Source organism: Carcharodon carcharias, chromosome 19 (genome assembly GCF_017639515.1).
Source record: "Carcharodon carcharias isolate sCarCar2 chromosome 19, sCarCar2.pri, whole genome shotgun sequence".
Taxonomy (NCBI): Eukaryota; Metazoa; Chordata; class Chondrichthyes; order Lamniformes; family Lamnidae; genus Carcharodon; species Carcharodon carcharias.
This window is the reverse complement of record NC_054485.1, coordinates 57,773,799-57,798,296: the sequence shown is the minus strand read 5'-3', so window position 1 is coordinate 57,798,296 and position 24,498 is coordinate 57,773,799. Positions and strand designations below refer to the sequence as shown.

General features: G+C 44.3%; 1 protein-coding gene across 5 annotated transcripts in view; it reads right to left on the bottom strand.

Annotated features, from left to right (window-relative positions):
* col16a1 (collagen, type XVI, alpha 1) overlaps positions 1–24,498 on the bottom strand; it is a 512,937-nt gene that overhangs the window by 187,911 nt on the left and 300,528 nt on the right. For all 5 annotated transcript variants that reach the window (XM_041212846.1, XM_041212840.1, XM_041212847.1 and 2 more), the window contains 8 exons: positions 23,725–23,751; positions 21,957–22,034; positions 19,920–19,970; positions 19,683–19,763; positions 18,306–18,356; positions 13,388–13,432; positions 10,490–10,606; positions 6,770–6,814 (listed from right to left, as the gene is read on the bottom strand). In XM_041212846.1, the coding sequence (XP_041068780.1) occupies positions 6,770–6,814; positions 10,490–10,606; positions 13,388–13,432; positions 18,306–18,356; positions 19,683–19,763; positions 19,920–19,970; positions 21,957–22,034; positions 23,725–23,751 (495 nt within the window). The remainder of the gene's footprint in view (positions 1–6,769; positions 6,815–10,489; positions 10,607–13,387; positions 13,433–18,305; positions 18,357–19,682; positions 19,764–19,919; positions 19,971–21,956; positions 22,035–23,724; positions 23,752–24,498) is intronic.

Below are 24,498 nucleotides of genomic sequence, written 5' to 3'. Positions count from 1 at the left end.
AGGAGTCCCTGCAGAGTGTGAGCACTGTGTTGACCCTCATGGCTGAGTGCAATGCCTCCTCCACTGAGAGTGTGGTGGTCTTGTGGAGAGACTGCTCCAGGAACAGAATCAGGGATTACTGGGGTTGTGCTCAGACCTGCAAGCCCTCACACAGGCCATGACCTCAGGAGATCACTGCCAGTGAGAGATGGATGAGGCACCTAGTAACTCTGCTGGGTGTCTGTCCGTCAATGGCAAGCAGGGAGGTCCAGATCGACCTCACGTTGGTGCACAAACTGCTTGGTCTCCCTGTGGACTCCTCTCAGGGCATTCTGGATGATGGCAGCAGTTCCTCCGCACCTCTGCCAGTGACTGTGGCAACCATCTGATGAGTCTGCGGTGACTGAGGAGTGCCCAGCCTTGGTGATGTACACTCCTTCTGGGCAGGGCCAGCACAGGCTCCATTGGCCAGAGGATAACTGTCAAGGTCATCAAGGCCGACAGGACAGCACAGTCAGCAGGCTGTCTCCAATACCACTGTCAGCGAGGGGGGGTGCACCAAGATGCAGAACTCACAAGTTTAAATTTAGACACCATGAGCACAAGTGGGACTGTTCACAGGTGATCTTCTGTTCTGCCATGTCTTGTTAATATATTTAATTGGTGTTAATGGGCACACCAGTTTTGTTATGTTCATTTTCTGTGAATGTCAACATTATATAAATGTTGCTTTTGTGTTAATGGTCTGAGTATGCTTCACCTGTTTCATAGGTGCAGGGCACGCCAGTATCTAATGCTGGACTTGAGTAGCTCTAAACTTTATTGCACAGGTACTGAATGGGCTTTGGGTTCACTTCAATGGGTCACTTCAAGCTACCCCTGGCATAAGGCTGAAGCAGTGCCTTGGTAGCCTAGCTGAAGGAGCGTTGAATCAATGCCTCCCTGGTCCCTGCCTCGCTGAATGTTCCAAAGGTCTGCCTCCACATCCTCACCATGTTCTTGCCTGGGCTCCTCTTCTGATCCACCACTGGGGTCATCACCTGTGGCCTGTGGAGCTGCCTCAAATTCTCTTCCTCCAGTGGGTCCCCCCTTGCCAGTGCCAGATTACGGAGAGCGCAGCATGCAACCACTATCAGTGCAGTCAATGGCACCCTGGATGTGGGGAAACCCAGCAATCGCTGCAAAACCTCTGGCTCACTCAACCTGGCTGGCCTCGTCTGTACAGAAATGAATAAATTTTAAGACTCGCCTGAACAGTCTCAGTCACCAGTTTCATGCAACTGTGGACAGCTGATTGGGAAACCCCACACAGATCCCCCACTGACCCCTGGAAAGAGCTGGAGGCATAGAAATTGAGGGCCAATGGCATGGGGGTTTCCATCCACACAGTCGGATCTGATCTCAGGCCCAATCATTTGACTAATAGAGGTCACGGTCTCCCTGGAGAGGCGGAGCCTCCTTTGGCACTGCACTGTGTATTGAGGTAGCTGCATCGCTGCCTGTAAACCTTGGCAGCAGGTTAATAGCGTCTTCTGTGGCCCCTTCCGCCTTAGACTCCCTGGTGGCCCTGCGCCTCTCCTCTCAAAGGTTTCTCCATTAGACGCTGTCTGCGGACACCTCTTCCTCTGCCTCTCTCTTCCTCCTCAGAGGAGGTCCCAGTGGAGTATACAATCCACATTACCAGAGAAACAGAAGGCTGTCTAGAAGGGTCCACATGGTATTAATCCTCCAGGGGCCTTGGAGACACCAGTGAGTCATGAAATGAAGGCTAGCAATGTAAAGACTGAAGCTCAAAAGAGAGATAAAGCTATCAAGTTTCACTAAGCAGCCAGTAGCAAACTATCTCCTAAACTCCTCACCACTCTCAGTGGCAATGCTCCAGAATCTTTTTGTCCTGCCCTTGGGTGACAATTCGTTAAAAACGTATTGCGCATCTGCTTGTTTTGCCCTTGCAACGAGTGCAAAATCACACAGGCAACGCAAAATCGTGGATAATAGGCTTTTTAATGGCCTTAACTGGCCCTTTAATTGTTGGCAGGTACGACTCCAACTCCCACATGCTCCCACCAGTCTCAACATTGCTCGCGTGCATGATGATGTCAGGATGCACGCCCGTTGTCATTTCACGCACTTTCGCGTATAGTAGGGTCAGGTGTGCACCCAATCTCAGAATGGAAAATTCAGGTCTCTGCTTACAACTCTGGATTCTAGCCACTCCAACTCCTAATCTTCCCCTCCCCAAATCACAGTCCTGCGGGGATTCAATCTCCTTCCTTAGGGAAGACGGCTTGGAGACATCAGAGCTTTCGACTGCATCTGGTGGGACGTCATCATCTGTAGAATAGGGCAACAATTTAGCAGCATTGCTGTCAGTATAGCTGAGTGTAGGTTTCAGGATGATTGAACTGCAAGGTGAGGTGAGAGTGACTGCCCCTGACATCAAGGCTGCATTTGACTGGGTGTGGCATCAAGGAGCCCTAGCAAAACTGGAGTCAATGGGAATCAGGGGGAAAGCTCTCTGCTGGTTGGAGTCATACCTAGCACAAAGGAAGACGGTTGCAGTTACTGAAAGTCAATCATCTCAGTTCCAGGACATCGCTGCAGGAGTTCCTCAGGGTAGAGTCATTGGCCCAACTATCTTCAGCTGCTTCTTCAATGATCTTTCTTCCATCATAAGGTCAGAAGTGGGGATGTTCGCTGATGATTGCACAATGTTCAGCACCATTCGCAACTCCTCAGATACAGAAGCAGTCCATGTCCAAATGCAGCAACACCTGAACAATATCCAGGCTTGGGCTGACAAGTGGCAAATAACATTCATACCACAAAAGTTCCAGGCAATGACCATCTCCAACAAGAGAGAATCTAACCATCATCTCTTGATATTCAATGGCATTACCATCACTGAATGCCCAACTATCAACATCCTGGGGGTTACTATTGACCAGAAACTGAACTGGACTAGCCATATAAATACTGTGGCTACAAGAGCAGGTCAAAGGCTAGGAATCCTGTGATGAGTACCTCACCTCTTGCCTCTCCGAAACCTGTCCACCATCTACAAGGCACAAGTCAGGAGTGTGATGGAATGCTCCCCATTTGCCTGGATGATTGCAGCTCCCAGAACGCTCAAGAAGCTTGATACCATCCAGGACAAAGCAGCCCGCGTGACTGGCATCCCAACCACAAACATTAATTCCTCTACCACTGACACGCAATGGCAGCAGTGTGTACCATCTGCAAGATGCACTGCACAAACTCATCAAGGCTCCTTAGACAGTGCCTTCCCAACCCATGGCCACTATCATCTAGAAGGACAAGGGCAACAGATAGATGGGAACACCACCACCTGCAAGTTCCCCTCCAAGTCACTCACCATCTGGACTTGGAAATATATCACTGGGTCAAAATCCTGGATCTCCCTCCTTAACAGCACTATGGGTGTACCTACACTACATAAACTGCAGCGGTTCAAGAAGGCAGCTCACCACCACTTTCTCAAGGATACGGATGGGCAATAAGTGCTGGCCCAGCCAGTGAGGCGCATGTCCTGTAAATAAATTAAAAAAAAACTTTTCAACAAAAGTCTGATCACAAAGAGAAGACTGAAGAGAATGGGCCTTTGGCTCCTCTGGGATTAGAAGGGAAGAACTCAGGACACTCTGAGGAAATTGTTGCTCCCTCGAAGGGCTCTGGGAAGATGCTTCAGAAAAGGAATGATGTTTAACTCCTTGGAAGACTGTCACAGCTCAATACCAACTGCTGCATCAAAGACTGAAAGGGCACTGAAGATCAGAGATCTCAAAGAACTTAGATGACAACGGAAAAAACAACCAATTTCCTATAAGACTGTCAGGAAAAGAAGAGGAAGTGATTTTCCAATGATTTTCTGGGTGGAACGTCTACTTTGTGTAGGTACTGGCATGACAGCCACACTTCTCTCTGTACAAGTTTACTCCACTTTGGGCAATGGGAAGAACGTGGAGACATGGAATATGGAGACAAGGCATCCTCATTTTCTGCAATGAGTGGAATTTCCTGTAGACAATCAACTCTAGGAAGCTGTTGCTGTACAGAATTTTGCAGCTTCAGAATTGCTAAAGATTCTGCTGCAGCTTCTGTGCTAACCTCCAACTCTGAACAGATGATGATTTTCAGCTGGGACTGAAGTACGGGGAGCAATTGACTTTCACCCTGGGAAGGTACCAGCTCTTTAGCAGTGTGATCCCTCAATGGACTCTAACTTGAACTCAGGCAAAGCATTCTTTGTGGAAAATTCTTCATGGACAACAGGAGATAGAGTGGGTAATATGTTGGTAGATTCAGAGGAACTAAGATCTAAATGATACTCAGTCACTAAAAGCACAGATGATTCTTCTAAAAAGTCAAGAAAGACTTCGTAAGGTGCATCCATCAATGGGAAGGATGAATCATTCTCTAGAACCTCAACCTCCAAGGGATCACTGAGTACTGCAAGTGATTCTTCCTCATTGCTCTCCAGGAAGAGTCAATTCACCTCCAGCAGGTCTTCATGGGGATGGTCACTGTCTGCTGCAGTGCCTTCTGTATCTGCCACCTCTGGCCTTACATGAAGAACTGAGAGATTCATAATTTCCTTGTCTGCCCTGGGTTTACGGATAGTGTCCCTGAAAGAAAGGAACTTACTGCTGAGCGTATAAACTTCCTCAGCTTCTGAAGGCTGAATTTCCACTGCTTCTAAGTAAAAGAACGAAGATTGGTGCATGAAAGACTATATGTCTCCGAATGGTAGGCATCAGCTGCTTTGTCTAAGATTCCTAGAAGTGTGCCAACATCGTCACACAACAAAGAGGTATGTTGAGTACGAAGGACGTGGAGAGAATCACCGATCCATCGTCCCTTGTAGCCAAGAGGAGCAATAATCCTGCCTTTGATCAGAAGGTCAATGCCACCTGGACCTTGTAACTTTATGTCTGATAAAGGGTCATTGGCTGAAACCAGTCAAGTTCATCTGCTGATATGTTAACAGATGCTCCAGTATCAATTTTAAAAGAAGTACTGAAGCCTTGATCATAGACTTTAACTGACCAATCATCTGGATGAAGACTATCTACTTCCCCAAGAAACTCTGTAGGTTTGTCTTGTTCTGGACTTTCCATTTCTTGGATGGAATATGTTTTGTAAATACTTGATGGGTTATGACTTTGATTGAAATTGTTGGATTTGCAGAAACATTGGAGATGTCCAGTTTTGCCAGACTTGAAGTATTTCACACCCCCACTGGACAATCTTGGCATTTATGCCAGGTTTTCACACCACAAGTACCTCAAAATGGCAGCTGGCATGGAGTTTCACACCCTTTCAGCTGGTTTGGTGAGCATTTGTATGGGTGGGGCTGCTGGCCTTGGGCGTACCCAATCTAGAGAGTCAGATGAAGCCTTAGAGTCACCACAAACTTTAGCTCGGTTAAATGTTTAAAGCTCGGCCTGTCTTACATTGGATCAAGCGGTCCAGTCAGCAAGCAAGCAAGCTGATCTTTGATCTGCAGAAAGCCGAAGGGTTTTTCATCTTGGACAGCAACAACTGTGTGATCACAGATTAACTCGTCCTTTAGTGTAACCACAACCACAAGAAATAGCTATGCAATATAGGTCTGTTAGTAATATTTCTATCGATTCCCCAGGTCATTGTGAGTGCTCGTTAAAACGTACTCATTCAATTACTAAACTTTGTGTTGGTCTAAAATTGGTGTCGAAGGCTTTAAGAATGGAATCAAATCGTTGGTGGCCTCCTGCATTCTCTGCATTCAGAGAATGTCATCTGCCACTGGACCTACTGCATAAAGAAAGGAACTAACTTGAAGCTTTGGTTCTTTTTCATGAAGACCTGAATGTGCTTGGTACTGGAGAAAATGGCACTTGAATAACTCCCACTGCTGGCCTCTCTGTGGCCCCTCAAGATGATTGGATGGATGGGCAAGGATAGGGACTGCTCACCAGGTACAGTCATCGTTCCCTCTCTCCAGTGAGCCTCTTTCTACCACCAAAATTTATTGAGATGCTTTCACAGTATTCTTCACTCTGGTTCCTTCAATAACACCGATGTCTCTTTTATGTCAATCTCTCCACTGCTGGCGCCATGTTTTGTGATTGTATCTTTCTGTATTGGACTCTAGGGCTGGAATTTTCCAGCACCAATTCCTCCCCCACCCCCCATCGCCCCACGCCGCCACGGCAGGTTTTCCTGTAGCGGAACCGGCGAGCCATTGAAATCTCGATTCATTTCAGTGGGACCGGACAATCCCACTGGCATGAGCGGCTGGAAAATTCTAGCCAAGCTGTGGGACTTGGTTCTTAGACAGACTGTAGACATACTCTGGTAGCTGTTTAACACTTTTATTCGTACTATACCTAAACAACTTACAGAGTAGGCATATAGCTCCTAGGCATGATTCCAACCTCTCTCACTCAAGAATCTCACACATGACTGAATGATGTCAGTAGCACATCATCATCTATGTCACACATGAGGATATCCCATCTGCTAACCCTTTATACTACACTATCCTTCTATTCCTTTCTCCTTTGTGTTTATCCAGCCTCCTCTTGAATGTATCTGTGCTATTCACCTTAACTATTCCCTGTGATAGTGGGTCCGACATTCAATCCATTCTCTTTAGGTAAAGTCATTTACAGAAATGTGAGCTGCTACAGTGACTCTGCTGTACCTGGTGTCCCAACTATCCAGCATAGAAACCATAGGAACAAGGACAGTTTGCAATTGTAAGAGATTGGTGTTTCAAGGTACATACCGTCTCCTCCTCTATTCTAGGAAGCTCACGCTGTTGCTGCTTGCACTGTTGAGGAAAGAAATAGAGAAGTTATATTAGCAGTGTACATGAACAGGAACAAGTCTCCTCCATGTCTTGAAGAGGTAGCTTGCCCTGTTTTGCAGAGAAGACGGTTCTCATTGTAGCTACAAACTGAGTGATGGAGCAGTTATTCCAATCTCCTTACTTGATGGATTTAAGGTCAGGGAGGAATTTTCCAGGGTTACTTCTTCAATTGCTGATAAGTGTTTTCCTTTCATTTTGCCTCTCCCAAGGGAATGTGATATTCAGGCAGGAGGGGAGGGGAGGTGGGGGGTGCGGGTTGGGGTGGCGCTGGAGATATACTGTGAATGAGGCTGATGGGATGGTCAATCGAGTGGTCTTTTCCTGTCCTTTGCTGTCTGTAAAACTGGGAATCTTTCAGAATTCCATGGATCCAACAAAGGGTTTGCCACTGGTTATGAAACTTTAATCAGTGCTCAGATATATATAGGGTTTAACTTGCAATGAGGCCAGGATGCTACCAGTCACATTCAAACTGACCTTCATTTCTGGGGCTGAAAACAGATATTGACCTCGCAAACCTGCAGAAAAACAATCATCACAGCAGAGGACAGTTAACTCTTGGAGGCTCTGGGTAGGATTCAGGGCCGTAGCAACAGGAAGAGATCATTCAGCCTCTCGATCCTGCCTACTATTCAACACGATCATGGCTGATCTATACCCACTACCTTGGTTGCTATTTCCTTAATAACCTTGGCCGGCAAAATTCTATCAATCTCAGATTATAATTATTAGTTGAACTAGCAATATGATCGGCGCAGGCTTGGAGGGCCGAAGGGCCTGTTCCTGTGCTGTACTTTTCTTTGTTCTAGCATCTACTGCTTTTTGTTCCAAACTTCTATCACCTTTTGCATGAAGAAGTCTCTCCTAACTTCCCTCCTGAATGGTCAGGCTCTGATATTAAGTTTATGTCCCTTGTCTTAGACTCCACAACATTTACCCTACCAATTCCTATTAAAATCCTAAAGACATAATTAAATCACCCTCCACTTGTCTCAATGTCCCAGAAATAATCCTCAGCCTGGCTCAGGAACCGCCACACAAATGTGGTAGATATCCATCTTCGGGAAGTTACAGGATTATTTCTGGGATATTAAAATCAGCACAGCTCGAGAGGCCTCATGTGCTAGTGCACATTGAAACTACCGACGTCTGCAGAAAAAACCTCGGAGAACGCCACTGGCTGATAGCTAATGAAGCACTCTCATTGACACAAGACCTCCATAAAAACCTACATACTCATCTGAAATCCCATAGTCCTCATTGGATCATACTCCACATCCTACAACCTGACAACAGCCCCTCCTCTGGATGGCACACCTCCTGATTGACTGCAAACCTCTCCAACCGCAACCTGGTAACTGACCCAAGTGTTGAAACCTTCCATGGAAAACCTGGACACCCCCTAACCGCTTGAGGATGGGTCAGGAAAGACGTGGCCTCGTGCTGCACAAGCGGAACATGAGGAACAGCTCAGGTTGTGACCGTGGCCACCCAGGCCATTGCCCACATGCTGAACTCCTGCCCTGAGAGATCCATTCCTGGTAGCATCACAACCATTGACACTGAGTCAGCTGAAGCTGTTGATTGTTAACCTTGACATTGAACTATAACTGCTTCCACAGTCCTGTAAATAATAATAAAAAAATCCCCCTTCTATTTATTAAAAGCTAGTTATTCAGATTGGAGGGAGATAGAAAGTGGTGTACCAAAAGGTCAGTGCTGGGACCATTGCTTTTTATAATTTAACTTTATGATTTGGACTTAAGAGCAAGTAACTCAATATCAAAATGTGCAAATTGGGATTACAGTTAACATGGAGGAAGAATGCAACATGATACCAGACGACATAAGAAAACTTGCAGACTGGGCAGTGAAGTGGCAAATGGACATCGAGGTGATGAAAACTTAACTTCAGTTAAGAGCCAAAATGACATGAATAAAGATACTCCTACTTAAAAGCAAAATACTGTGGATGCTGGAAATCTGAAATAAAAACAGAGTGCTGGAAAAGCTCAGCAGGTTTGGCAGCATCTGTGGAGAGAGAAACAGAGTTAAGGTTTCGAGTCTGTAAGACTCTTCTTCAGGAGGTGGTGAATCAGAAGAAGGATCATACGGACCGGAAACGTTAACTCTGTTTCTCTCTCCACAGATGCTGCCAGACCTGATTTCCCAACACATCCTGTTTTGGCTGAGGTAATGAACTTTGGTAGGAAAAATAGAAACATTGTCTTCACTTTAGATAATAAGAATGTGGTAAAAGAGCAAAAGGGATTTAGGATTGTGGGTGAGAAAACCATTGAAAATAGCATCACAGTTTAGCAAAGCAATGAAAACAGGATTTATGTCTTGGGATTTTTGGTCAAAAATAATGAAATTATGTTAAATTTGGATAGGATCCTGGTCATGCTGCATTAAAATGTGTCTCTGGTAGCGGCGGGAGATATGGGATTGGCTGCCCATTATCCACAGTACCTGATATTCAGTTCCATTACAGGTGCTGCGTTATAAGTGGCTGCAGATCCAATATCACGTGATTCGCATCACAGCCAGAGCCAAACTTCTAGCCCTGGAGATACTGTGCACAGGACTGGTCTCCATACTAAAAGGACATAGAAACAGTAGAGAATTTGCAAAAAAAGATTTACAAGAATGGTACCAGAACTGAGAGTTGTGGTTTTGCCTATTAGAAAGGAGATAACTTAAAGCTGACCGGATAGAAGTTTATAAAATTATGAATGGATTGGACAGATGTTGAGAGAATGTTTCAAATTGTGGGAGAATTCCAAACTTAGGGGTCATAAGAACAAGGTAGTTACTAATAAATCCAACAGGGAAATAAGGATACATTTCATACTGAGAAAGATTAGAATGTGCAACTCTCTACCACAGGGAGTGATTGAGGAAAATGAGATTCATTCAAAAGCAAACTAGCTGAGTACAGGAGAGAAAAGAATAGGAAGATATGCTGAAAGGCTGAGGTGAGGTCAGTGGAATGGGAGGAATATGAATGCCAGCACAGACTAGTTGAGCTGAATGGCCTGTCTCTGTGCTGAACATTCTGTGTATATACCAGGGAATACAAGTTAAGTTTATGTAATCTTGCTTCATAATCTAACCTTGGAGCACTGGTAACATTGTGTGGTGAATCTGTTCTTCCTTCCTAGGGTGAGGTGACACAGGTGTGATTCAACTTCTTCCCCTTTTACATTCAGGTTCCATTGTTAGACTCATTTCATTGGCCTTTTTGATTATTTCTTTGCATCTGACTACTATATTTAAATGTTATAGGTTTAGAAACAATCCTAAATCTCTTCAAACCACCACTGTTCCTAGTTTTTAACCATTCTCCTTGAACCTCACCTGGAGGGACAGTTATCTCCTGGGAAGTGAAGAGCTTGCATGGAGGTGAATCCTCTCGGTGTCACCTGCCATCTGATGATGGAGGGAAACTCATAAAAAGAGGGTTCTTGTGATTGGGCACCTTTTGAAGTGGGGTATTTGCAAACAGGAACATTTGTGACAAGCCCTCTAAAATGCCGATACTGAAGCAGTTCAGGACAGTGAACTCCTGACGGCAGCACTAGAACATCATGGAAAGATTGTAAAACAAAGACTGGACCTAGAGGGCAGACTGACCTTTTCGCAGTGGTCCACACCAGCTGCTCCAGGAGTGCCATGTTCGATTTGCTCCACCTTCACTCCTGTGAATGCCTGTGCTCCAGGAGATCCGGAACTACAGTTACCACAGAAAGTCTACAAACAGACAGAACAAGGAATGATAAAAATAAGGATCAAAAAGAAGGAACAAGCAACCTTCCTTGTGACACTGTCATACTGGAATTCCGGATCTGGCATCCAGTTACCAGCCATTGAAAGCAGAGTGCTGATTGTACATTAAATATAAAGGAATGAACCACAATGTGTATTATCAATATAGCAATATGTCACCTTATGGAAATGATCAATACAGGGATACAGCACCATCTATACATTACCAATACAGGGGTACACCACCGTGTGTATATTATCCATATAGAGAAACAGCGCCATATGTACATTATTGTATATGTGCTATGTGCATATTTGGGGGGGGGGGGGGGGGGGGGGGGGGGGGGGGGGGGGGGGGGGGGAACAGTTGCATAGTGGTATTTTCACTGAACTAGTAATCCAGAGGCCCAGGCTAATGCTCTGGGAACACAGGTTCAAATCCCACCATAGCAGCTGGTGGAATTAAAAAATTCAGTTAATAAATCTGGAATTTAAAGTTAGTCTCTATAATGGTCACCATGACAACTATCATCGATTGTCGTAAAAACCCATCTGGTTCACTACTGCCCTTTAGGGAAGGAAACCTGCTGTCCTTACCTGATCTGGCCTACATGCAAATATGTGGTTGACTCTGAACTGCCCTGTTAAATAACCTAGCAAGTCACACTGTTCAAAGACAATTAGGGATGGACAACAAATGCTGGCCTTGCTCACATCCCATGAAAATAATAAAAAAATATACAGGAATATCTCACCATGTATATAGTATCAATGCAAGGCTATGTCCCCATATAAATATTTAAAATACAGAGATAGTGCACTGGGTTCCTCCGTCATTTTCCTCTCCAGAAAGATTTTCAGCTGCAAATTAAACTTTGGTGATCTTCCCTGGTATCATTTTGCCTCAATCTAACTCCTTTCATTATGAGATATTCTGTGCAGTTCTCTTCCTACTTTCAACTTCTGGATTTTTGACTGTCATGAATAAAATGTAGAAAAGGCCATTCAGCCCCTCAAGCAAGATCCACCAGTCAATCAGATCATGGCTGATTTGTATCTTAACTCCATTTTCTTACCTTGGCTTCATATTCCCTAATACCCTTGCCAAAAAAAAACTCTATCAATCTCAGTTTTGAAACTTTCAATTTGACCCCTGCCCCTACCTCAACAGCATTTTTGAGGAAGAGTGTTCCAGATTTCCACTGCCCTGGGCAGGAAGCAGTGCTTCCTGACATCCTCCTGAATGGATTCGCTCTAATTTTAAGGTTATGAACCCATGCCTTTCACTCTTCCACCCATACAGCAGATAGCTCTTCACTATCTACCCCATCAAATTATGTTACCACCTTAAATCCCTCAATTAGTTCACACTTTAATCTTCTATACATACCTAAGCCTAGCCTATACAACCTGTCCTCATAATTTAACTCTTTTAGCCCTAGTATCTAGTGAATCTACACTGCAGATTCCCCTCCTAGGCCAATACATCCTTGCTGAGGTGTAGTGCGCAGAACTGAATGTATTACTCTAAATGGGGTCTGATCAGAGCTCCACGCATATAACTATGCTGTAACATAATTTTCATCCTTTGTTGCCAAGTCGTCTTAAGATAAAACAAATTTATTGAGGAATAGGAAACCAAGGTGAGTAAATGGAGTTAAAATAGCTAGATCTGTAGTGATTTAATTTAATGGAAGGACAGGCTTGAGAGCTGAATAGGCCTGCTCCCATTGCTATCCCACTTTTCTTCATAACCATGAAACCTTCAGCGGTTCATTGAGTGGACTCGGGGATGTCTATATATTGGGGAATCTCACTCAAACCACACCAGGCATATCAACAACTGGCTGGAAATGGACACAAGTAAATTAAAATCCATCCCACTTGTAGGTGATTCTCAGGTTGGTAAATAACTAAGGAGAAGCCAGGCCGAGGAAGAGTAATGACCGATTAACTGCCTGAGTTCAGTGATTGTCAACTTTAGTTGCAAGTATTACTACAGATTTCAGCATCACCCTGCCCCCATCTTCCTGCCATTGATCACCAACATGTGTATCCTCACAAGGCACCATCTATCCCTGCCAATCTGAAAGCTGTTAGTCGAAATACTTTTTTCCTACCTTCAATACCTTTTGTTAATAAACAAAAATTTTATTTAAAAAAAAGATTTTTTAATGTCCGAATGATTTTTTCTCCTGGTTTGCTCACGTTAATATCCTGAAAATTAATTTTTAAATCTCAGATACTCCAGGTTAACCTTAGAGAGTTGGAAACCTTACATTTGGTGCTGTTAGAAACCTTCCAGATCTCCATCAACTTCTGAGCTGTCCAACTGCTGATAAGACACCAAAGTGTGGTAGAGGGAGGGCAATCAGTGACCGATGTTTATGTGGATAAATGTGAAACACCTTGAAATGACATCGCGTTTAAATACTTCGTAGTTCATATGAAATTCCTTTGACTGCATTTTATTTTTTAAAAAGTACAAATCCTTTAAAAATAAGCATGTTGACAGCTCTGTTATAACAATTTCACCACATTCATTATCCATGTGCTAATAATTGCACAGGTTTATTTCCCACCACAAAGGAGATCATTAAACCTGTGTGCCTCTGCTAGGTCTCTGAAAGAACCATCCAATTAGCTCACTCTCCTGCTCTTTCCCCATAGGTCCGTAAATGTTTCCTTTTCAAATATATATCCAATTCCCTTCGAAAGTATGAATCAATAACATCTTTAAAGTCAGTATCTAACATCTTCTCTTACCTTGAAGTATGAACTGTTCCTCTCAGCAAACAGTGATAGCGGAGACTGGAACATAAAGGGCAATTTTAAGAATAATGATGTCAATGAGACCGGGGAACATTGTAAATCTACAACTACACCACAAAAAGAATCTGCTGTGGCTCAGTGGTTGCACTCTCACCTTCAACTTAGGACTTGAAGTTCATATCCCGCATGAGCACAAAATCTTGGCTGGCATGCCCAATACAGAGCTGAGGGAGTGATGCACTGAATGGCCCCTCTGCCCACTCAGGTAGATATAAAAGATTCCAAGACACTATTTGAAGAACAGCAGGGGAGAATTCCTGGTCTCCTGGCCAATGATTATACTTTAAACAACATCACTCAAACAGATTACCTGAGCTACTATAATATTGCTGTTTGTGGAATCTTGCTATGTGCAAATTGGTTGCCACATTTCCCGACAGGAAACCAGTGACTACAATTTCAACACTGATTAATTGACTGTAGAGTGCTTCGGGACATCCCGAGGATGTGAAAGATGCTATACAAATTTAAGTCTTTCCTTTTTGTTCAGGGTATCTACACTTTGAAGGGGAGTCGGGTGAAATTTTAGGCCAAGATAGGCCCTTGGTGCACAGGGGCCATTCCCTGCACTTGAGCCAAAATGGGCCTCATTCTTATAAAGTGTGCTACATAGAGTTAAACATTCGTCTGCACACACCCAGCAGATCACCAAAAGTTCATGACTGCATCTCTGAGAGGGGCTCCCAGTGAGTTAGAGCACAAAGAATATCACCTATCCCACCATAGATAGAAGACTGGCTGTCTGGCAGGAGGCAGAGTGGGGAAAAGGGGGTCCTTCTCAGGATGGCGGCCGGTGACTAGTGGAGTTCCACAGGGGTCAGTGTTGGGACCACAACTTTTCACTTTATACATTAATGATCTAGATGAAGGAACTGAGGGCATCCTGGCTAAGTTTGCAGATGATACAAAGATAGGTGGAGGGACAGGTAGTATTGAGGAGGCGGGGAGGCTGCAGAAGGATTTGGACAGGTTAGGAGAATGGGCAAAGAAGTGGCAGATGGAATACAACATGGGGAAATGTGAGGTCATGTACTTTGGTAGGAAGAACAGAGGCATAGACTATTTTCTAAAAGGGGAGAGAATTCAGAAAACTGGAGTGCAAAGGGACTTGGGAGTCCTAGTCCAGGATTCTCTTAAGGTTAACTTGCAGGTTGAGTCAGTAGTTAGGAAGGCAAATACAATGTTAGCATTTATTTCGAGAGGACTAGAATATAAAAGCAGGGATGTGCTGCTGAGGCTTTATAAGGCTCTGGTCAGACCACATTTAGAATAGTGTGAGCGATTTTGGGCTCCGTATCTCAGGAAGGATGTGCTGGCCCTGGAGAGGGTCCAGAGGAGTTTCACGAGAATGATCCCAGGAATGAAAGGCTTAACACATGAGGAACGTTTGAGGACTCTGGGTGTATACTCGATGGAGTTTAGAAGGATGAGGGGGGGATCTGACTGAAGCTTACAGAATACTTAAAGGCCTGGTTAGATTGGACGTGGGGAAGATGTTTCCAATAGTAGGAGAGACTAGGACCTGAGGGCACAGCCTCAGAGTAAAGGGAAGACCTTTTAGAACAGATGAGGAGAAACTTCTTTAGCCAGAGAGTGGTGAATCTATGGAATTGATTGCCACAGAAAGCTGTGGAGGCGAGGTCATTGAGTGTATTTAAGACCGAGATAGATAGGTTCTTGATTGGTAAGGGGATCAAAGGTTACGGGGAGAAGGCGGGAGAATGGGGTTGAGAAACTTATCAGCCATGATTGAATGGTGGAGCAGACCCGCTGGGCCGAATGGCCTAATTTCTGCTCCTATGTCTTATGGTCTTATCACCACTCATCTTATATTAGTCCACTTTGTCCTGTTTCATATCACTCTTAACACCCCCCATGCATCACATTGAGTATGCGCATCAAACTCTGACACTAACTCTGGGATGGGGAGAGGGTCTGGGAGGGAGAGGCAGGGTGGAATAGGAGGGGCAGTGAGAAGGTTTTGGAAGGTGGGATGGGGATCTGGGAGCAGATGACATTGGTTTTGGGAGGGGGGCTATGAGGGGGCCTGGGAGGGGGGGTGAGAAGTTCTGGGAGGGAGGGAGACAATCTGAGGATGGTCTGTTAGAGGGTCTAGGAAGGGAAGTGGCAGAGGGTCTGGAGGGAGAGTGGGAGAGGTTCCGGGAGGGGAGTGACCACAGCCCTTCCTTCTATGAAGAGAAGAAACATAGGACTTAGGAGCAGGAGTGGGCCATTTGGCCCTTCAAGCCTGCTCCACCTTTCAATAAGATCATGGCTGATTTGGTTGGGGTTTCAATTCCACTTTCCTGTCAGTTCCTTGTCCAACAAAAGTCTATCTAACCCTGCCTTGAATAAATTCAACGGCCCAGTCTCCACTACCTTCTGAGGAAGAGAGTTCCACATTCTAATGACCCTCTGAGAGAAAGAAATTCTCATCTCCATCTTAAAGGGGAGACTTCTTATTCTACGTGTTCTAGTTTCCCCCCACAAGAGGGAACATCCTCCAGGTATCCAATCTATCCAGTCCCCTCAGGTTCTTATATGTTTCAATAAGGTCGCCTCTCATTCTTTTAAACTCTAAAAAGGCATAGACCAACCTGTTCAACCTTTCATAAGATAGTCCCTTCATCTCAGGAATGAGTCGAGTGAACCTTCTCTGAATTGCTTCTAACGCAATTAGATCTTTTTTCAAATAAGGGGACCAAAACTGTACACAGAATTTCAGTTGTGGTATCACCAAGGCCCTGTACAGCAGCAGTAAAACTTCCCTACTTTTATATTCCATTCCTCTTAAAATAAATTCCAACATTCCATTCGCCTTCCTAATCTCTTGTTGCACCTGCATACTAACTTTATGTGACTCATGTACCAGGACACCCAGATCTCTCCGTATCAAAGTGTTCTGTAATCTTTCTTCATTTAAATAATATGCTGCTTTTCTATTCTTCCTGTCAAAGTGGACAAGTTCATACTCCCATCTGCCAAATTTTTGCCCACTTACTTAACCTGTCTATATCCCTTTGCAGATTCTCTATCTCCTCTTGACAACTTACTTCCCTAAGTTGGGTATTTCCTCAGATATGCCCCACTCTACTCCATGGCTGTAATTTTGTTGGACGTGTTTATCTCTAAGGGTCTGGTGACAATATGGCGAGATAATGGTAGAGTTATGGAAACATAGTGAGGTTATTGTAATGTTACGGTAAGATCAAGGCAATGTTACAGGGATGTTTCAGCAAGGTCATGGTGCCATTACGATGAGGTTATGGCAAGGTTACAGTGAGGTTACAGCAAGGTTGTGGTGAAGTTACGGTGCGATCAATTCTGAGGAAACTCCAGATTGTTATTGCCCGTTTTGCTGTAACATTTCTTCTCTTTAATGGTCCGTGGGGGTGATTCTGACTTTAAGCATTAAAACAGGCTTGCCTCCCACTGACTTCAATATTAATAACAATCAGGAAAGATATAAAATGGGCTCTGGACTCACGATCATCCATGTTACAATACTGCACAAAGTCAATATGAATCCCCAGTTAGTCTGAAGCCAGCAATCAGACTGAGCTAGGTACACTACTGTGCTGATTAAAGAATGATGAAAATGTTTAAAGAATGTATTTCAAATGACTGTAAATATTCTGTTTGTAACGTTTGTTGACCTGGTCAATATTATATAAACATGCCTGATGTTTGTACCCTTGCTCCTGATAGCTGCATTCTTCAGCCTTCTACTGAAAGCAGCTTCATGCGACAGGGAGTGAGATAGTCTAGTAAGTGGAACATGTGAGGAAGGAATCTTTGCTCTATCCTCAGGCCCAGGGTTATATAAGAAGATAAAGTCACACTCTCATATACAGGGAATGCAAAGTCCATTTATGGGTGTGATCAGCAACACTGAGCCCAGTGGTATATCCAGCGGACGAATCCCTAACATGACTGAGCCCTCCTCCTGCAGCATAGCTCTCCTTCTGGGGGACAGAGCGTGTTTGATGATTCTTTTCAGTGAGAATATGAACTCCAGAGGGTAGGTTTTGATATTTAGCTGACTGACTGCTCTAATATGAACAGGCAACGCTTGATGTTGAGGCTCTGGCCTCATTTCCACTGGCAGCTGGACACAGCGTGCCCTCAAACACTGGACAGCCACCACTGAGGTAAGCTGCAGGATCGCAATCACTGAGGGTGGAGGACCTGAGCAGGGTGAATGGGAGTTGGCAACAGCGCATGTTTTTTGGTGGGTCCCAGAGAAGCATTCCTGCTTCTCTTGACCCACAAAACTTACTCAGTTCTTGCTGGTGCAAAGCTATTTCTAATCCACCAGCTGTGGAGCTGATCAGGATGAGCACTGCAAAAGTTCCAACTAGGTCCTGTTGAAAAGGGCGAATGATTTGGACACCTGCTAGGAGGCTCCTTTTAGCATGGCATCACTGGAACTCTCTCCCTAACAGCACTGTAGGTGTACCTACACCACATGGACTGTAGCAGTTCAAGGCAGCTCATCACCACCTTCTCAAGGACAACTAGGGGTGGGCAATAAATCCTGGCCCAGCCAGCGAAGCCCAAATCCTGTGAATGAATAAAAAACAAGACTGGTGTTACTGGGATGGAAAGGTTAACAATACCATTTCAGGCAGTTACTGTCCCAGTAACACCAACCAAAGGCAGGGAAAAATCGATTCCCAGTGTTGGAAATGGGTAAAAGTAACTGAACACTTCACCAAAGGCACTGGGTCACGTGGTTGCAATTTGGGCTGGTGGGGCAGGAGATCAGGGCCTGTCAGTCATAGAAAACATTCAAAGATATTTCTATTTCCCCACATCCCAAACAATCTACTAATACAAATGAACACAATACCATTCCTGGAAGTCCAGGGGCACCAGGCATCCCATCATTCCCTGGAATTCCCTGAAAAATAAAGAAAGCATTAGAAGCAAGCTTCACCCCAGCACAGTGCACTTGGGATGTCAGGAGTGTGGTTCACAGGGTGAAAAAGGCATGAAGGAACACAATGCAGCAGATGATTTCAGACAGTGTCACATGGAGCTGTCTTGTTTCAGTCAGCAACTGGTCTCTGGATCTCTCAATCACTAACAGAGAGCTCGTGAGTAATTACTTCCCAGGTTCCTCATTTTCAGAAAATACAGATTTTTGTCCTGATGTAAAATAATTCAATGATTCATTTACAGGTAACTTCGCAAAAAATTGAGTATGGGATATATCTGTGCTAAAATGTGGCAGTGTTGGGTATATCAGAGTGTTACAGTGAGGGGTGGGGGGTATATCAGCATTGGTGAGGGGTGTGGGGTATATCAGAGTGTTACAGTGAGGGGTGTGGGGTATATCAGAGTGTTACAGTGAAGGGTGGGAGGTATATCAGAGTGTTACAGTGAAGGGTAGGGGGTATATCAGAGTGCTACAGTGAGGGGTGGGGGGTATATCAGAGTATTACATTGAGGGGTGGGGGGTATATCAGTGTTAGTGAGGGGTGTGGGGTATATCAGAGTGTTACAGTGAGGGGTGTGGGGTATATCAGAGTGTTACAGTGAGGGGTGTGAGATATATCACAGTGTTACAGTGAGGGGTGTGGGGGTATATCAGAATGTTACAGTGAGGGGTGTGGGATATATCGGTATGTTACAGTGAAGGGTATGGGAAATATCAGAGTGTTCCAAGCTGCACACGTTGAGCTGAAGTGTCCTTTTTCCCTCTGAGTGGGTTCTTTCTCTACCTGTTGAAGTAGAGTATCTGATTAGGACTGAAATTGTAATAATAGATTTAGAATAGACAAATGTAGTTATGGGACATCTTTCTAAACATGATGGGAAAGATAGCCAGCACAAAGACATGATGGGTATATAGTCAGCCCTGTGGGATCCCAATTAACAATCCCAGTCATAAATCTTAATGAACTTCACAGGATGGGTAGACAAATGTTAGAGTGATAACAGCACATACTGGGAGGTGTTAGTTCTGAGGCATTCCCAGCCTCCCTGTGAGATAACAGAGATATCTGCAGCCTGAATAATTCTGCTCATTAGATATGTAACTGGGGGTTGTACTGGGCAGTATAGTAAAATGTGATAACTAAAGGATATAAATATGTTATTCAGCCTTTGTATTAAGGAAATTCTCTGTAGAATCAGGCTGTGTCCTCCCAGCATATGCTTGTAAGTAAAGTCCATGGTTACTTGAAGCTTACAGAGTGGTTTCTTTTTACCACAACACTCTTACCTGTCGGCCATTTCCTCCGGGTAACCCTGGTGATCCAGGTGGGCCTGGCAGCCCAGGTGGGCCAGGTGGTCCAGGTGGGCCCTGGAAAAAAAATCAATCGAAAAAAAATCTTATCATCTGAAAATAAGGATTGAAAATAAGCCTCTGAAGATTGGATTCTTCTCTCTGTGTTAGTCAAACTCCAGAAAGTCCAGGTAAATGAACAATTAAACCAATTGTACAGAAATTCACACTCACCAGAGGCCACACCACTCGATCACCTGCTGCCCCAGGATGGCCTATTTCTCCCTGCAGTAAGTCAAAAAGCAAGGTGGTACATCAATGCAAACAGATCGATATGGTACAGGTCAGTAACTGGTCATCAACACCACTCTGTACAGCATCTTCCATCAGTATTTGTTCAATGCCTCTCCTACAGACCAGTGTCCATCTAAAGAAGGAATGCCACCATTGGTGACCCATTCTAAAGACAAACATTTACATGGAATTGGATCTTCCATTTGCCTGGGTTGATTTTGTGAACATTAATTGTTATGAAAGTAATCGATAGAACTTACTGTGAGGAATTACTAAAGCCAACAGTCTAAAAGAGCAAAATGAAACTTTGTGCTTCCGCATGTACACTCTTCCCTATCATAGACTCTGCACACCCTCCCACAGCTCACAGACACTTGATGAAATGCATCAAATTCACCTATGACGTTAGGACTAAGCTGATTTCCCACTAGATTCGAGTAGTCTGAGTATCACAGGACACAAACCCCATCTGACTCCCCATTGACACCACACTGTCAGTCTAAGTGCAGGAACAGTGCCACAAAATATAAACTGTACACACGAGAGATGTGACTGACACAGAACGGGATAGGTCAATCTTCTGCTATGTCATGCCTGTAGTGATGGGGTAAATCATCACAAAGAGCTCGGGGATTAGGTGACATTTTCCACTCGCTGTTCCATGACTGGACAGAAGGTCAGGCCAAGTGCCTATTGGATGCTCGCTCCTTCCAAATGAGGGTAGCTGAGAGATGCAGAAAGTAACCTCCTGCCAGGAGGATTGCCTGCAGTTTACTTACTGTCCTGGGTTTTATTCCGACTTAAGTTAATGCAAGGAAATTGGACTGATTAGGTTTTTCACACTCATGAGAAATCTTCAGATTCCAGCTGAACATTACACTACCAGATCTTTGCATCACCAGTAGCATCCTTACACCAAACATCCCATAGATCATGGCATTTAAGTTGGCCTTTGAAGCTTTGAAAAATCCCTCCAAAAGCAAGGGTTTGCTAATGTGCTGAGAATAAAACGTGAACCAGTGGTGTAGGAGCTGCCAATTTAAAACATGAAAATTTTTCTGTTCATCGGTTGCCATGCACAGCCTGCTGTGTGTGGGTGTGTCTTAAACTCCCATACATCGATTTGGCAACTTGGCATCCCTTGCTTGATCCTATGCGTTGACTTTAAGACAAGTATCACCCCAAACGTTTATTTCTGAGCTGAAAAATGGGGGTTGGGGGTGGGGGTGGAGGGAGGGTCAACTTATACGCCAAGTATAGGCCTAAACACACATTCTGGTGTCGAAAAACAGGGTCTTATACTCCAGGTCAACTTTTTATTTATTCTTTCACAGGTTGTGGGCATCACTGGCTAGGCCAACATTTATTGCCTATCCCTAATTGCCCTTGAGAAGATGAGCTGCCTTCTTGAACCACTGCAGTCCATGTGGTGTAGGTACACCCACAGTGCTGTTAGGGAGGGAGTTCCAGGATTTTGACCCAGTGACAGTGAAGGAAATGTGATATATTTCCAAGTCTGGATGGTGAGGGGAACTTCCAGGCTGTGGTACTCCCATGTGTCTGATGGCCTTTGCCTTCTAGGTGGTAGCGGTCGTGTGTTTGGAAGGTGCTGTCTAAGGAGCCTTGGTGAATTCCTGCAGTGCATCTTGTAGGTGGTACATAATGTGGCTACTGTGCGTCGGTGGTGGAGGGAGTGAGTGTTTGTGGATGAGGTGCCAATTAAGTGGGCTGCTTTGTCCTGGGTAGTGTTGAACTTTGAGTGTTGTTGGGGCTGCATTCATCCAGGCAAGTGGAGAGTATCCCATCACACTCCTGCCATGTGTCTTGTAGATGGTGAACAGGCTCTGGAGAGCCAGGAATGAGTTACGTGCCTGAGGATTCCCAGCCTTTGACAAAAATGCCATAATCTACAGTATGTACACGGACACAGGGCTCCAGTAATCTCTATACACCAACATGTTCTTTATCGATACTTACAGAATCTCCAGGGTGTCTGCTGTCTCCTGGTTGGATTGGGAGTCCGTTAACACAGGTGCACGGCTCAGCAGTTGCTCCCTGCGCAGCACAAGGTACAGGTTCAGTGATCTATCTAATCATTACTCTTAAAGCACAGAGGAGTGATAAGAAGTAAGCAATAGAGTAAATATTACAGTGAGTGGTTTCTGTACACTGTCTCCATCAAACACTCCCAGGACAGGTACAGCACAGGGATAGATACAAAGTAAAGCTCCTTCTGTACTGTCCCTACACTCCTAGGTCAGGTACAGCTCAGGGTTAGATGCAGAGCAAAGTTCCCTCTACACTGTCCCCATCAAAAACTCTCAGGACAGGTACAGCACGGGGTTAGTGCATGAAGCCATTAATGTATATAATACTATTGGAAAACATTTTTCTTTTAAAATAGAGGTTTAGTCTGTGGGTGTGTCTTAATTGGGTTAAAGCCAGCTAGTCTGGATGCTTTGATATGTACTAGTTTTGAGATGTAAGCACAGAGGTAGAATGCATTTGCATTTTTTGAATAGACCATTCAAAAAGTGGGGTGCAAACTAACACCTATCTAGCAGATACCAAGCAATATGTTTATATTACTAATAAAACTGGTACTATGCAAGAGGTTTAGTTCAAAAGTTGTTGATACAATGAGAATTTACATTCAATGGGCTGTGCTAGGTATAACTTCAGCTGTTTTGTGTGTGTAGAGAAGAGGCAATGGTGAGATCAAAAGGCAGCTGTAAGCCTCCAACTGCCTCCACAAGAACCAAAGTGAAAAGAGCCTCATTTTGAATTTATAACTTGAAAGTGATTTGCCTGGTGTTTGGGTTGTTGCCTTAACGGAGATTAGTTTGGGAATTTGTTAAGAGCTATGACAGAAGTAATTTGAATCCATGTCTATATATATTTTAACCTGTGTAAATTAATAACGTTTCATTTAGTTTAAGGTAAAACCTCAAGAACTGGTGGTCTGATTCCTCGATTTGAGTCACATCTCAAACATAACACTTAAAATGATAGGTTATGACAGTTGTTTAAAGTTTCCCCCTGGGATTTTTAAATAAGTCCGCTTTACCAACTGCATCGGTCATAACAGTTAGTAACAGTGTAAAGTTCCCTCTACACTGTCCCCATTGAACACTCCCAGGGCAGGTAGAGCACCGAGTTAGATATAGAGTAAAGCTCACTCTACACTGTCCCACTGAGCACTCCTAGTTAAATGCAGGGTTGATTATCACCACCTCTGGACATATGGCACATCACACAATAGCGAGCAATTTAAAAAGGAGATAGGATTTATTTCCTTTTACTAATATGGTGGAAATATAATAGTGAGTTATTTAAAATGCAGCTGTATCTGTTAAGACATTGGGTTGAACTTTCCTTGCCTCATGGAGATGGGTTTGGAGGTGGGTGAGGAATTCCGTTGGGACTGCCCTCCAATGGAGTCTCCTCTCCAGATTCCCAGGGGCCTCACAGAGGTGGACAGGCAATGAAACCAACTAAGACCCCTCCCCGCACCCCCCACCCCATGGGAGAGACAGTACAATCCAGTCATTGCAATGATACAAGCCTGTCGGGAGTGTTAGTGTCAATGGAAGGGTCACTGTGTCAAGAAAGACCTCCCACTTGACTGAATGCCCTCAATTAAACTGCCACTACAGCAGCAGAGCGCTGGCTCTCCCTTGGGAACTTCTCACTCACTGTTTTGATATTTTATGATAAATGCGTAAGCTCATTCACACAGGCTTACCTTTTCACCTTTAATTCCTGGCACACCCTAAAAAACATGAAAGAAGTTTGTTCTGTCAGTGGGAAGAGTTCAAAAGCCTAGAACTTTACTGTGGTGAGCAGATGCTTAACATGCATCCCACTGTCCACTATAAACCTCCTTATAATAAACAGGTGAAAATCTCCATTAAACTGCTGGACAAAGGATCTTCAGAACAGCTCCTTGAGCCTGTTCCGCTGATTAATTAGATCATGATCTGTACCTCAACTCCACGTTCCTTGATAGCCTTATCCAACAAAAATCCAGCAATCTCGGTCTAGGAAGCTCCTATTGTCTCTTGGCATCCACAGCTTTCAGTAGGAGAGGATTTCAGAATTCCTCTACGATTTGTGTGGAAAAATGCTTTTCGATTTCACCTGAATGGATCTAAATTTGAGATTGTGACCCCTTGTCCTGACTCTCCTAACAGAGGAAATAGTTTCTCTCTATTTACCCTATCAAATCCTTTAATCATTTTAAGCACATTTATTGGATTAACCCTCAATCTTGAAGGGAATACCAGCCAAGTTTATCCAAAATTTTGATATAATTTAACCTTTTGAAGAGAGATACATGGGCCCATTTCACATTGGCTTGCAAATAGCATCCTCATTCATTCAGGGTTCTCGATGTAACTTAGACAACCGTCTAACTTTTCACTGGCTTTGTTGGGGATAGTTTATCAGGGGCCTTGGGTTACCAACTTTGGTTGGATGCATCGCTGGAGGTGTCATTAGGTGATCTCCCACCTCCATT